The 13,912-nt window shown below is 39.4% G+C and overlaps 1 protein-coding gene across 2 annotated transcripts in view; it reads right to left on the reverse strand.

The window, feature by feature from the left end:
• The window catches only part of l3mbtl3 (L3MBTL histone methyl-lysine binding protein 3), a 102,482-nt gene that overhangs the window by 43,841 nt on the left and 44,729 nt on the right, over nt 1-13,912 (reverse strand). For both annotated transcript variants that reach the window (XM_056259251.1, XM_056260051.1), the window contains 2 exons: nt 11,179-11,264; nt 2,234-2,344 (listed from right to left, as the gene is read on the reverse strand). In XM_056259251.1, coding sequence (XP_056115226.1) covers nt 2,234-2,344; nt 11,179-11,264 — 197 coding nt within the window. The remainder of the gene's footprint in view (nt 1-2,233; nt 2,345-11,178; nt 11,265-13,912) is intronic.

Raw genomic sequence — 13,912 nt, forward strand, 5'->3', positions numbered from 1 at the left:
TTACGTTTGTTTTAAATTTGAAGTGAAAAGTGAAAAATAGCTTTGATAAAAATACAATATACATGCATCACCAGTTGAGTCATTTTTCAGTATTGTGAATCAAATTGCATGCTGTCGTGAATGTGCTGAATTGACACATTTATCACCGCCTCTGATAGCAGAGAAGTGATGAGTGAAAACTGGAGGAATCTGCCACATATTACATGCATTCATGTGCATGAAGAGCATTTTCAGCTCCACCGGTGCGCCAGAGATCATGTTTCTACATGGAGCAAAGCTTCACAGGAGAGAAGAAGCTGGGATGAGTCCTCCTGAACTCCCGAACAGACGGCGGAGAGGTCATGGGATCTGAATCAGCACGCCATCCCTGCATCTCACTCACAGTTACAGTGACACTGGCCTGATAATGCTGCCAAACTACAGGACATGATGAGTAAAGATCATATTCAGTCCCTATGAAGGACACAATCTGTAAAAAAGCTCAGCACTAAGGCGTTTAATGATGAATAAAATCATGTGTTTTGGACCTTCTGCAGCCGAGCCGACGCCAGAACCTGTGTCGGTGTTATAATGAACATAATGATCTGAAGTCAGTCACTGAACACATGAAACAATGACCTACAAACACCAACAACAGGCAGAATTACACAATGATTTGTTTTGTACAATTTCTTTACAAAACAAGAATGACACTCAACTCAATGAGGGCTGTCAAATAAAAATGTGAATTTCGAATATTCCTTGAATAATTTTTTTTTTTTAAACTGCATTTTTGAATGCAAAAACATTTGTGCATTAGGTCACTGATGCACTTACACAGTTTTATGCACTACTGTAACCTAATTTTCCTTGCATGCACATTAAGGAAATGATCATTTATTTAAGAACAATCGTTTTAAAAGTTTGGTTTATATTTGCTTATTGTGCTCGCTTGCGCCCTCTTGTTGTCATAGGAGACAATATTGTACTTTTTCTCTCTAACAATAAGTATTGCCTTCAGAATTTGAATATCTTATAATATGAATCAAATTTAGCTAATATTTAAGAAAGAAATTCGCATGTATCTTTTCAGCCATGTTGACAGCCCTACTCTCTACTGTTTGTGATTCACTGCAGTAGGTTACATGACCCATGTTTACATTACAGTATAAAATTGGCCTGTAGGTTCATCGAGTTTTGGTGGTGTTTGTGTCTAAGTAATTTGAAAGATGTTGTCATTGAATGTGTGTGTCAAAGCAATGATCCACAGTTTATCCCACATAGACTGATGTTGTGCTCACTGTGTCTGCTTTGTCTGTGTTGTGTTTGTTTCAAGCCTTTATTTGTTATAATTGTGATGATTGTGGCTTACAGATATGAAAACCTTTTCACAATTTTCTAATTTTGAATTTGGGGTTTTCATAAGCTGTACGCCATAATCATCACAATTATTACAAATAAAGGCTTGAAATATCTCACTTTGCATGTAATGAGTCTATATAATATATTAGTTTCACCTTTTAAGTTGAATCACTGAAATAAATGAACTTTTGCACGATATTCCCGAGTTTCACCTGTGTGTTTGTGCTGTGCTTGAACACATGTCTCTGTGTTTGTTTGTGTTGGCCATGTGCTCCTGTGTTCCTGCTTGTTCCCTCGTTTAGTCGAGTCCTCGTTTGTCTGAGTGTGTTCACCTGTTCCTCTTGTTCTCTGCTTCCTTTATATGTGTTCTCTTGCCCTCATGTTATGCCAGTTCTTTATATACTTTCTATAGCCCTATTCGGACGGGATTAGTTTTAGCAAGGGTAGATGGAGTAATGCAATTTTACCACAGGACGTCTGTAATAGAAATGGCCAATTCGCACGGGATAAGATATCTCAGTAAAACTAGCAGAAGTGGGACGGGTGGGAGTGAGTCCTCCCTCATAGATCCGTAACACACTGTCTGAAGAGTGTAGAAAAAGTGACCCAAGCATTGAGAAATGCGTTCTAGCAATTGTAAAAAAGGATTAATGGATAATACATGCTGTTACCTATTGGAGTAAAATAGCCCAAGCTTTAAAATAATAATTATTTTAAATTAAAGATGTGTTAATATATGTGATCATTTGCTGCCATGGTTTATTTGTAAGTTCCTTTTGAATTTCCCTCAAGTATCATTTTTTGTTTTGTTTGTTGTTTCAGTAGTTTACTAGCTTTGTTATTATTATTATTTTTAAAAATTCTAATCACGAAAAAAAAAGTAGTTTCTCACCAGGAGTCGATGTTCGTCCGTATCAACCACTGTGGCCACTCGGATCAGAACAGGGTTCCTCTTGTCGATCACCTCCAACTTCATATTGGGCTGAAAACTGTGAGGAGGTTTCTGCAGAGAGAGAGAGAGAGAGACTTTGACCCCTTTTATTTAAAACAATTAAGGGTTTAAAACAAATTATAAACAAAATACATTTTCAAAACAATTAAACAAACACATAAACATTTTACCAATTAAAAACTAAGCTTCCATACGCACTCACAGTCACCAGTGCCTCTCTCACACCTCATCTCCATTCAAACAAATAGGTATACTCAATGGTCACTCGAGCTTCTATTAAAGACCTCAACATAGCTTCCATATCAACTTCCTTTCCTGCATTTTTACACTGGTGGGATTTCAGAACTTAGCTTGGCCAATTAAAAAATTGGCAAGAACACATTGTTGTTGCCATGACCTTCTATATTAATATCCTAATATAAACAAGGTATTGTTATATGAAAACCCTAATTTTGTGATCAACTTTTCAAGTATTACAAATAAAGGACCAAGTCTTGGACATTCAAAAAACATATGGAAAACAGTATCATGAGCATTACAGAAGGGACATAATAAAACAATCTTATTAAATTTTGAAACCAAGCTATTTGAGGCGATAGCACAATGCTCTCCACTGAAGATCTCCACATCGCTTGGAGAGAGGAGGTTTATACAATACTCTCCATGATGGATGTACTTCTTCACAAATAGAGATCTTAGCCCTCCATTTAGTATCTGTTTTTCCTTGCAAATGCCCAACATGCACAGATTTAACACATATATAATAAAGATTTTTCTTTGCCACATTTTGAAAAACCAAATCCCCATTTCCCTTCAACAATGTAGTCTGGTTTACATTACCCCCGACTCCTCCATCTTTAGGGGTCACGTTCAGCTCAGGGAAGTTCTGAGGTGTAAAACCGTGTACCAGGGCTGCGTTTATACAGGACACTAATGCAGGGGGCAAAGCATCCCTAATACACTTAATCATCCTATCCACAGTTCTCAGAGGCTATAATGTAACCTGTGCAGCAAGTGACAACACAGTTCGCCACTGACATTGCGTCAAATCAATTACATCCATTACTTTACTGACCCCAGCATTTAAAAAATGTGGAACAAAACAAGACAAATTAGATGGTAAAAAACAAAGGTTCTGCAATCCCATAGTGCACATCTTCTGTTCTTGAAAAGTTTAAATATTTCCATGATTTAATTACTGACATGTAAAAGTTAGGGAAGAAACAGTGAGCCTTTTCCTCAAAGAGCTTTTCCATTAAAAACACCCGTTTATCTAGGCAAGTTCGGTCCTAGAGAGCCGCTGTCCTGCAGAGTTTGGCTCCAACACTGAAAAAAACCTCTCCTGCCTATAGCCTTAGTAATCCTGAAGACATTGATTAGCTTCTTCAGGTGTGTTTAATTAGGGTTGGAACTAAATTCTGCAGGACAGCGGCTCTCTAGGACCGAACTCGCTTACCCCTGATCTAGGCCTATCCCACCTAAAGCTGTTAGTATAGACAACCCAAATGTAACCCATCGTAAAGGAGCAGAACATTACAAAAGCCTCTATAATGTTTGTAATCTCATAGCTAGTATTGGAAGGTAAAGTATACCAGGAATAAGCCAATGGTTCCAAAAAAATCCAGAAAAGCCTTTTTGAATGTTAATAAGCAATTTCTTAGGAGGATTTAAAACAGTTACTCTGTGCCATAGCATTGAGGCAGCCAGATTATTGATAATCAAGCCCCTCCCTCTGAAAGACAGCTGTGGGAGAAGCCATCGCCATTTCTGCAATCTGCCGATCACCCGATCTGCTAATCCCTATCAATTCTTTTCAGTGTATTGGGCTGTCCCAAAAAAACACCAAGTACTTTAAATCCATCTTGAACCCATTTACACTGTTATGGCAATCGAGGTGGTCCTATATCCACCCAGTCTCCCAACAACAAGCATGCACATTTATACCAGTTAATACGAGAAGATGTAGTAGGGCTGGACGATTTTGGCTAAAATCATAATCGCGATTAATCAAACAAGTTACCTCGATTACGATTATTGAACGATTATTTTTTTTTTTTAAATTGTCATATGTCACTGGCAAGGCCTATACTGTAAATATGTATGTATTTTTTTTCTAATGAAAGTGTGCATAATCCTTTCTTTGTGGTTCTAAAATAAGGAAACACACAGATAGCTTTTAATGCTTATTAAATATTTCAAAATATTAAAAAAATTTGAAAATAGTTATTTTTGTAAACAATAAATTATTGTAAATATTGCCATATATATTGTAAAATATAACTTGTATAAAACTAAAAAACGAATCCTTTTATATTTTGTAGCATTTGTAAATGCTTTTGTTATCGGAGGCTGCTTTGTGGAGTGGAGGCACTTGTTGCTTGGCGTTTGTCAGTCTCTCTCTTTTTTTCGCGTGTTTCTTTGGTACAAGTGGCTCCTGTTGCTGAGTTGACTCAGTATTTGAGGAATCAGAGAGTGCGTTCACACACAACCCGCAAAGACATGTGACATGTCTCAGCAGCATCTATAGTTTGCTGCGATTTCTCTCTCTCTCTCGAGAAACCACGCTTGTGCATTTTTTTGTCTCTGACTCGATCATAAACTAGCGCATTACGTAGCGTTTCACGCTGGTGAACGATCCCGGCTCAAGCACCATCATTACAACAACGGCTTTTGTTCACACAGCATGTGTTTCGGGACAGAACACGGCAATGTTACTACCGTATGTCCCCAACCTGGCACCAATCCCGGGTCGTGTTTGCGTTCACACAGAAGGTGTTTGTTCTGGTAATTTCCCGGGATCAACGCAGTGTGTGAAAGGGTGAATCTTGCTTCAATGTCGCAGACTGGACGGGGTGGAGTTACGTGACTACACACGCGGTAATATGTTTTAAGGGGAAAGTACATTAACACACAGTGGGCGGAAATACTAATAGGATTCAAAAACCGAAATAACCGACATGGTAAAATGAAGTCGGTTATAGGCTCTGAATTTCGGTTTCGATTATTTTTCGATTAATCATCCAGCCCTAAGATGTAGCTTTCTGAAACTTGTTCAAACAATAAATAAGTTCAGTAACATCATCAGTGCTCTTGATTATTACTGTCACATCATCTGCGTAAGCTGTGAGTTTCACCAGGGCTACTTCTGGGAGACCTGGGACACCAACACCACACAGCTGTTTCCTCAGCATAACCAGCAGAGGTTCAATGGGAATAGAGTACAGAAGATCAGACAGAGGACATCCTTGTCTTATTCCCCTTGTCACAGAGAAAGGTCTAGTTAAAGACCCATTAATACGTAACATACTGTAAATGCCACTATTACTCTTAGCAATGTAAACTCGGTCAAGTCTCGCTCCAGACAAAGAATTTGAGTTAGCTTTCAACCAGGTATACTGTTTAACCCCAGGAAAACTCTCTCCATAAATCAACAAAATCATGAGAAACAATAACACTTTTAAAACTTCTGCAGAACTTGAGTGAGGTTCATCGTGATTCCTATCAGGGTTTATAGTGCAGTTAAAATCACCTCCTACTACCACTTTATCCTGTGGGCAGTGGCGGTTCTAGAGGGGGGGCCAGGGGGGCCAGTGCCCCTGTGACAAAAAGCTTGGCCCCCCTTGTGGCCCCCCTAAATGTGGAGTTTGAAATAATTTTTACAAAACTGTTTTTTGCTATCGTTGTATGCGTATTATTTTTTATTTTTCTATCTTTGTGGATTTGCATTTTCACGTGACAATTCGCATCACATTCGCGGGAATCGCGGCAGAATAACGTCTGTCTCCTGGACGCGAGAGAGGAGAGAAGAAAGTTGGTAAATGTCAGTTCAGTTGTAAGTTCATTCTTTATGTGCGTATGGGGTGTGCGATGTGTATTGTCTATTATGATATTGTAATCATTGTTTTAACTACCATAAAACTTTAAATAAGAGCCCGGGCTTTTATTTTCCCAAATCGTCGAACTGCACCGGCTTGTATTTGAGACAGGCGTCTATATGAGACAGGCCTTTATAATTTAGTGTTGAGATGTTGTTCATTGAGATGTTGTTCCTAGAGTCTCTAATCTCTAAAAATCTCCAAATGCTCCACGTGAAACTGCGGTCTTCCAACCTTTTACTATCGTGTCAATTGATTTTGATTAATATGCGCGAGGGATAGAGAGCAAGACAGCGCTCGTGTTGTTTGAAGACGTGAGTGCGCGCGCGCGGCCGGGGCGCTCTCTCTTTCTCTCTCTCTCTCTCTCTCTCTCTCTCTCTCTCTCTCTCTCTCTCTCTGCTCGTTATGCACTGTCAAGCGCAGCAAGCGGACGCTCTGACGGGTTTTAGAAGATAAAATACAACCCGAAACTAAAAAACAGACCCGGCTTCTATTTGAGACCGGCCTTTATTTACCCAAACCTGTCGCCACACCAGGCGTGTAAAAGAGACAGGTGTCTATTCGGGACTCGGCTATTATTTTAAGTTTTACGGTATGTACGAGGCACTGTGAGCTGACATAGCATTTGTCTATCGTCCTTTCACTGCTGTGTGCAGTTCATAGGTAGCCTATGTCCCCAAATTAGTTTTTGTCTTATATTTATATCATATTATGTTCTTATATTAGAATATCACATCAGCAAGAGTGCCGTTTTCCCGTGCACAATTGCAACTGTGATATTTATGTTATACAACAGTTAAATTAACAATAAGTTAACATTGGGAGTTACTTTTTAGACACAATATTGTCAATATTGTTTGTTTTCCCCTTATTTCGCCGACTAGAATTTCATAATGAAACGTGAGTCTCAATGCAACACAGCGATGATTTCTTGACTGAAATCCGCGTTTTGAACGAATCACTTGCTTCTTTCCCGAATCAGCCGTTTGAACAAATCGGTTGAATGAATGAATCCCTCTACAGGGACTTGCCGCCGCCTACTGGCAGTTTTAGTTTCATATTTAAAGTATCCTTTAATTAAAACGTTAAAATTAGAAATCATTTCATATTTAAATATTGATTTGAAAAAAATCTCATAGCTTTATTTATGCAATTGTAAATGGAGTGTAAATATATTAATGCCACTTCTGTGTCACCTCTGCACTGCAAAGATGGATTTTGATTGAATTAATTAATTTGACTGGTAACAGTGGTACTGTATAATTATTGTATAATTAAGTATTATTGTATAAATAAGTATAATTACTGTATAATTTGAATGTTAGTATTTGACATAAAAGGTGATGCATAACTCTAAATAAGTTTAGAAAAAATGTCCATATATAGGTGAAAATGCCCCTGGAAATCAATTTAAGGTGGCAAATATTGCCCCTTAATTAAAAAATGTATTTCTGTCACTGCTGTGAACTGACCACTGCATAGAATATGAAAAATATGAATATCTTCGTGAGTCAGCTGTCAACAACAGGCCTAAACCAGCCATGGCACCAGCACAAAAACACAATCAGTAAAATATTATCTAATTATTAACAAAATGTTGAAAATATTGAAATATATTTTTGTCAATATTGCACACCCCTAATGTACGGTATTAATTTTGATTTCTTTAGGTCTTAAAAAGCCTTAAATTGGACTTTAAAAAGTGTGCAGGAACCCTGTAAACGGTTAGACATATCAAGTCAGTTATTTTCAGTAAATTAATTAATAAGCTTCTTGGTCCCCATTGCTTTTGCTCTTTAGTTCTCAAAATGAAGAGAAAGAAGGACATCATGTCTATTACAGTTACTGTGACTAATACTGAATATGTAATGCAAATGTAAAAATATAATGGAAATGCAAATACATTGTTGAATGATTATAAACACGGTATTTTGCCTGTTAATGCCTGCAGCAGTGCAGAAAATGATATGACAACAATAAGGTCTAAATGTAACTGGCCCCTCTAACAGTACAACTGGCCCCAGCTTGGCCCCCCCAGTTGAAATGGGCTAGAACCGCCACTGCCTGTGGGCACTGTGACAAGGCATCTGATAACTTTTTTAAAAATATCTTACGCTCTTGTCCAACATTTGGAGCATATAAATTAAAAAAAGAAAACATTACTTGTCCAACCATAATATCTGCTCTTAAAAGTCGACCAGGTATTATCTCAAACATAATTGGTTGATTACAGACACATGGAGAAAAAGGTATTATTAGTCCTGTGGCTCATTAAAATATTTCCCTTCCAATCACAATTCCACTGTGTCTGATTCTGTAAGTCAGAATGAGTCTCTTGAAGCATAATAATGTCTGCCTTTTTCAATTGTAAATAATTAAACAGAGCAAGTCTCTTTGTTGTGTTCCGACATCCGTTGATGTTAAAAGATCCAATATTTATGAATGCCATGGAAAAGATAATTCTAGGGTATCCAAAGACCCCCCAAAAACAAACTGACAATCATGACCCCATACAGTTATAGTCCTTAAAACAAGCTTTTAATCTTTTTTTTAACAGTGCTCATATGTTTTTTGAGCCTGTAGCGTTTAGGCTGATCAAGCTCCTCCAGTGTTGCCTTTCTTATTGCCATTGTACATGAGTCAACGAAAAGTTGTAAATCTGGGAAGTATTTTTTAAAGTTTTGGTCTTCGCTGGTTAAAGGTATTGTTTATAAAATCATTAATTTGGCGAAATGTATAATAGGGATGTTTTAATTTAAGATTCTGACCATTCTCTGCAGAACTTCCCTGAGAATTTGCAATAGTAAGATTTTCTGCTTTATCAGAAGTGTCACTATCAGAATCCATTGACTGCAACTCACTTCCTTCTATCAGCACAGCAGCATCGCCCCGAGACAGGCTAAATCCTGATGCCTGCGAATTGACCGACTCTCCGCCAGTAGGGGTGTAAATCGGTGCCTTAATGACGATTCAATACGATACCGATTTCTTAATCGAACGATTCGATTATTTTCGATACTTCAGAATTTCCCGCGATACGATTCGATTCAATACTAGATATTTTTACATGATATCTATTAAGTTTCAAATAAATCAAAAAAATTTTTTTTGCCTTTTATTGAGGATACAGAAACAGCATTTGTGGCGAGCAGGACGCGGCCGACGTGAGAGAGCGGCGCGAGGCCGGTGGCTGAGTGTTAATGAACGTCACCTGTGAAACGCACCAGTCTCTCAATCTTCAGCGTCATCGCTCCTCTTTTTATGCTTCCGCTCCTCCGTGAGAGATGGGAGACCGGTGCGTCTCACAGGTGACGTTTATTAAGACTCACACCATCGGCCTCGCGCCGTTCTCTCACTTCGACCGCGTCCTGCTCGCCACAGTATTCTATTCACATAATGGGAATGTTACACTATAGCAGTCTTCTTTGCAAACGGCAACATCTCTTACCACTGCTCCATCTGTTTTCCTGAAGCCAAAATACTTCCACACCCATGACTTGACGCCGACTGGAGTGTGTAACATTTCACTTTCATTGCCAGCTCGCTCTGATGGTTCCATCGCTCTTGAAAGTCAGACTCAAAAATGTGTGTGAACATAGATAGACTGTGAAACGTAAGTAACGCGTGTGAAGCGGTGTGAAGTAGAAGACAATAATGAGGTTCGCGCCACCCACAGTTTAGGAATAGGTTGTACGCATATTTCGGAGCTGATGCTGAAAATAGACAGGCGGCAAAATAAACACATTAATCGATACTCTTGCGGACGCATCGATGCATCGTCAGCTGTATAATCGATGGATCGATACGAATCGATTAATATTTACACACCTATCCACCAGGCATCACAAGTTCAGCCCGCTCTACTGGTCGCTCCGGTTCGACGATCGCGCCGGCGGGGTCTGCGTCAGACCGCTCTACTTCAGCCCGCACTGTGCTGTCATTTCACTTACAACAATATTCAGGGTAGAATGTATCAAATCGTCAACGTGCTCATTCATTATAGGCTCCTTAGCACTTTATCCATCTTTAGATAGAGAAGACGCTTCAATTCCCTGATTAATTCTGTCACTGTTATTTTTTTCACCTTCATTATTTAGTGGAGCAGAAGGCAATTGTTCCGTAGAAGGATTACGCTCATTCACATTAGTGTTAGCCGCATCATTCATTGAACATACCAGTTTTGCATGACCGTGCTTCCCACAAGTAAAACACCTCATTGATTCAGTACTGATATAAATGGTATAATCTTTACCCAGCACAGTGGTTTTCGCTGACGTATTCAAAGATTGAAATTCGGGGTTCAGGATCATGGAAGTCTGACGTCTAAATGACATCACATGTTTGAGTTCTGGATTATTTAATCCCAAAGGGATCATTTTAATCGGCCACACTAGTTTACCATAGCGTCCTAACAAACGCTCTAGTGAATCTTTAGAAATGAATGGGGGCACATTCGAAAGGATAACCTTCTTATAAAGATTCGACAACGGCAAAACTGATAAAAAAGTATCTCTAACGGATAAACCAAATTCAACTAAATGCTGAACCAAAGAGACTTCTCTCAAAAAGAAAACAACAGCCTTGTTTATCTTAGATGCGGACACAATGTTACAAGCACCAACTTCGCAGATAATCCCAATTAGACAGTCCTCAACTGTTATGGACTCATCAGGTAGATATTTGCACCTGTGTTGAGCGGTTAAAGGAGCACAACCATCTGAATTTGTCCCCAATTTCCACCCTTAGGTGATAAAATCGGCGACAATTAAATATACACTAAACCAAAATATCTAAACAAAATAAAGGAAAGAGGAAAAAAGTAACAACTCACTCAAACACGCCCCAACTCGCTCAGACGCTCACACACTCCTCAGACACCCGCACATGCGCACACGCACAGAGAGAGAGAGAGAGAGAGAGACTTGTTCAGGCAGATGTTTCAGCATGACACCACTCAGAGCCAGGGGTCTCTGCTGATTTTTGACAACACACACACACACACACACTCACCACTTTGAAGGCTCGAGCAGGAGCTGGTAGTGAGCTGGTCTCTGCCAAGTATTTCTCCCAGGAGAAGTTCTTCTCATCAGGGTAATCTACAGTACAGAGGGTGTGAGGCGGGTCAGATTACTCATTACACATGCAGTCTTCCTTCACTGCTGTCTGACTGAGAGACTGAAGAGAGCATTCTGGTATTGCTCAATGCTCACTGGTTTTTATGGTGCACTGTGGGATAACTGTGACAATGGGACAGTGCTAAAGATGGAACTGGATAATATTCTGAATGATCTGATCCAATCTGACCTCTGACCTGTAATGCTGCCTGATCATAATCGCACACTGTTCATCGCTGGCCAGAGGAGAACTGAGCGACTGAGCCTGGGTTCTCACAAGGGTTTTTCTCCATTCTGTCACTGACGGAGTTTGGGTTCCTCCCACTGTCGCCTTGGCTTTTGGCTCACTTAGTTGTTACGGCCCTGCCCCCGTTTTTAACTTCAGTTTCTTTTGTGAGAATTCTAGGACTAACTCCTCCTTGGTGGGTGGGATTGCCTTAATGAAAATCAGCTGCACCTGTGGCAACCTATTTAAGGAGCTCCTGGATTTTGTCTAGTTCTCTCTCATTTTCTCTGATGAAACCCTTCTTGTGAAGTGTCCTCTTTATATTATGACTTTGAGCCGGGTCGTAACACAAATTGGGGGCTCGTCCGGGGTCAATAATGGTTTGGAGTTGGGGTTTTGTTTGTTGAGTGGAGTGTGGAAAAGATTATTGGATTATTAGAGATCTCCGGTTAGGTGGAGTGTTCCAGCTGGTTTGCTAGTCAATCCCTCCAACGGCACACTGTTTGTTTTTTTAGTTTGTTTTGTTAGTTTGTTATTTTTGAAGGTATCCCGGGTGGAGATTTAATCTCGGTTGGGGGTACGCTATTCAGGGCCTGGTTTTTGTCAGGTGACATGAAGTTCAGCGTCTAAAGTGGCCCTGAGCCTGGTAAGCCTTTGATGATTAGATTTTTTTATTTTTTTTATTTAGTGTACCGGAGTTGTTGACTAAGTAAGATGTATATCCATGTACATTGGTGTGGTCTTTAGCATCAATGATTAGTTTTGGGGAACTTATCCCCACTTTCTTCAAGTTGGTAAGTAATTGTTGCATCAGTAACCAAAGTTGTTAGGCATGCTGATGTTTTAGGGAACATGCAGTTTTACGATAGCATAGGTTGTTGAATGCGGTCAGCAATTTAGGCATGATTTTGTGACTTGTGAGTTGGTCTCTTTTTGTAGAAGTACTATATTGTTAGCATGTTACCTGTTGAGAGGGTTTTGTTAAAGCTTTTTTAGTGTTCGGGTAAGTGACTGACTTGTTAACTGGTGTAGATTAAATTACCATTTAGTAGCTTTGTGGAAATGGAGTTGTCCATAAGTTTAAATCCTTTTTTTCGGTGAAATGTATTTGAAAGGATACTGTGGTGTTTTTGGGAACTCCTAAGGTAGCTACTGTTTTGAAGGTGTAGAGTTTAGCCATGGCTTCTAATGTGGAAGATTTTTTGATAGAACCTTCTGAGGAAACACTTGAAAAGTGCACTAAAGAGCAGCTGTTGCTGGTTGCTGCTCATTATGATATTGAGATCACTAGTGCAGATAAAAAACTTAAAGAGTCAGTCTTAAAAAGTTTAAAGGGCACTTTAGAGGAGAAAAAGTTTTTGGTGAAAAATTACAGACGCCAGGTATTGTTGTTGGCAGTGAAGTTAAGCTGAAAGAGATGGCGTTACGAGAAAAAGAGTTAGATTTGGAGTTGGTGAGGTGTTGTCTAGAACAAGACTAAATCGCTTTGAAAGGAAAAGAGCTGCAGGGAGAACTTGAGTTGAGGAAATTGGAGGGACAGGAAAAGGAGTGCGATCATGCTTTTGTCCTTAAAGTTGGAATTGGCAGGTAGGAGACCTGAGGGTCAACTGCCTGTTTCACCTTTTGTGGTTCCTTCAGAGTCTTCTCAAAGGGTTGAGCAAGTTTTTGATATTGGGAAGCATATTAGAATGGTTCCTCCTTTTTCTGAAAAAGAGGTAGAGAAGTATTTCTCCGACTTTGAGAGTTGCTACTATGCTGAAGTGGCCAAAAGAGGTTTGGACTCTTCTTTTAAAATGTGTGCTTATGGCAATGTAAGGCTCAAGAAGTTTATTCAGCACTTAGTTTAGAACAGAGTGCTGTATATGATACTGTTAAAACCCCCATCCTTCATGCTTACGAGTTAGTGCCCGAAGCATATCGTCAACGTTTCCGAAATTACTTTAAAAGTGAAAAGCAGACGTTTGTAGAGTTTGCTCGGGAAAAAGAGAACATGTTTGATAAGTGGTGTGCTTCTAAGCAGGTTGAGACTAAAGAACAGCTTAGGGACTTGGTTCTTTTAGAGGAGTTTCAGAATTGTGTCCCAGAAGGTCTAGTTACTTACTTGAATGAACAGAAGGTTTCCAAATTGTGTGACGCAGCAATTATGGCTGATGAATTTGCTTTAACCCATAAAGGGTTATTTGGAAACCGTGACCTAGAAAGAAACTACTATCCATGTCAAAGTAAGGCTATGGCAGGATCTAGTTCTGTTCCAACCTCTCCTAGTAAACATGATACAGTTCCAGCTAGGGCAAATATTATTTGTTTTTATTGTAAAAAGCCAGGGCATAAGATACCTGAGTGCTTTGTTCTAAATAAGAAAGCTAAATCTACTAAGCCAGCAGGGTTAACTACTGCAAACCAT

Source organism: Rhinichthys klamathensis, unplaced genomic scaffold (genome assembly GCF_029890125.1).
Source record: "Rhinichthys klamathensis goyatoka isolate OS25496 unplaced genomic scaffold, OSU_Roscu_1.1 h1tg000001l_1, whole genome shotgun sequence".
Lineage (NCBI taxonomy): Eukaryota > Metazoa > Chordata > Actinopteri > Cypriniformes > Leuciscidae > Rhinichthys > Rhinichthys klamathensis.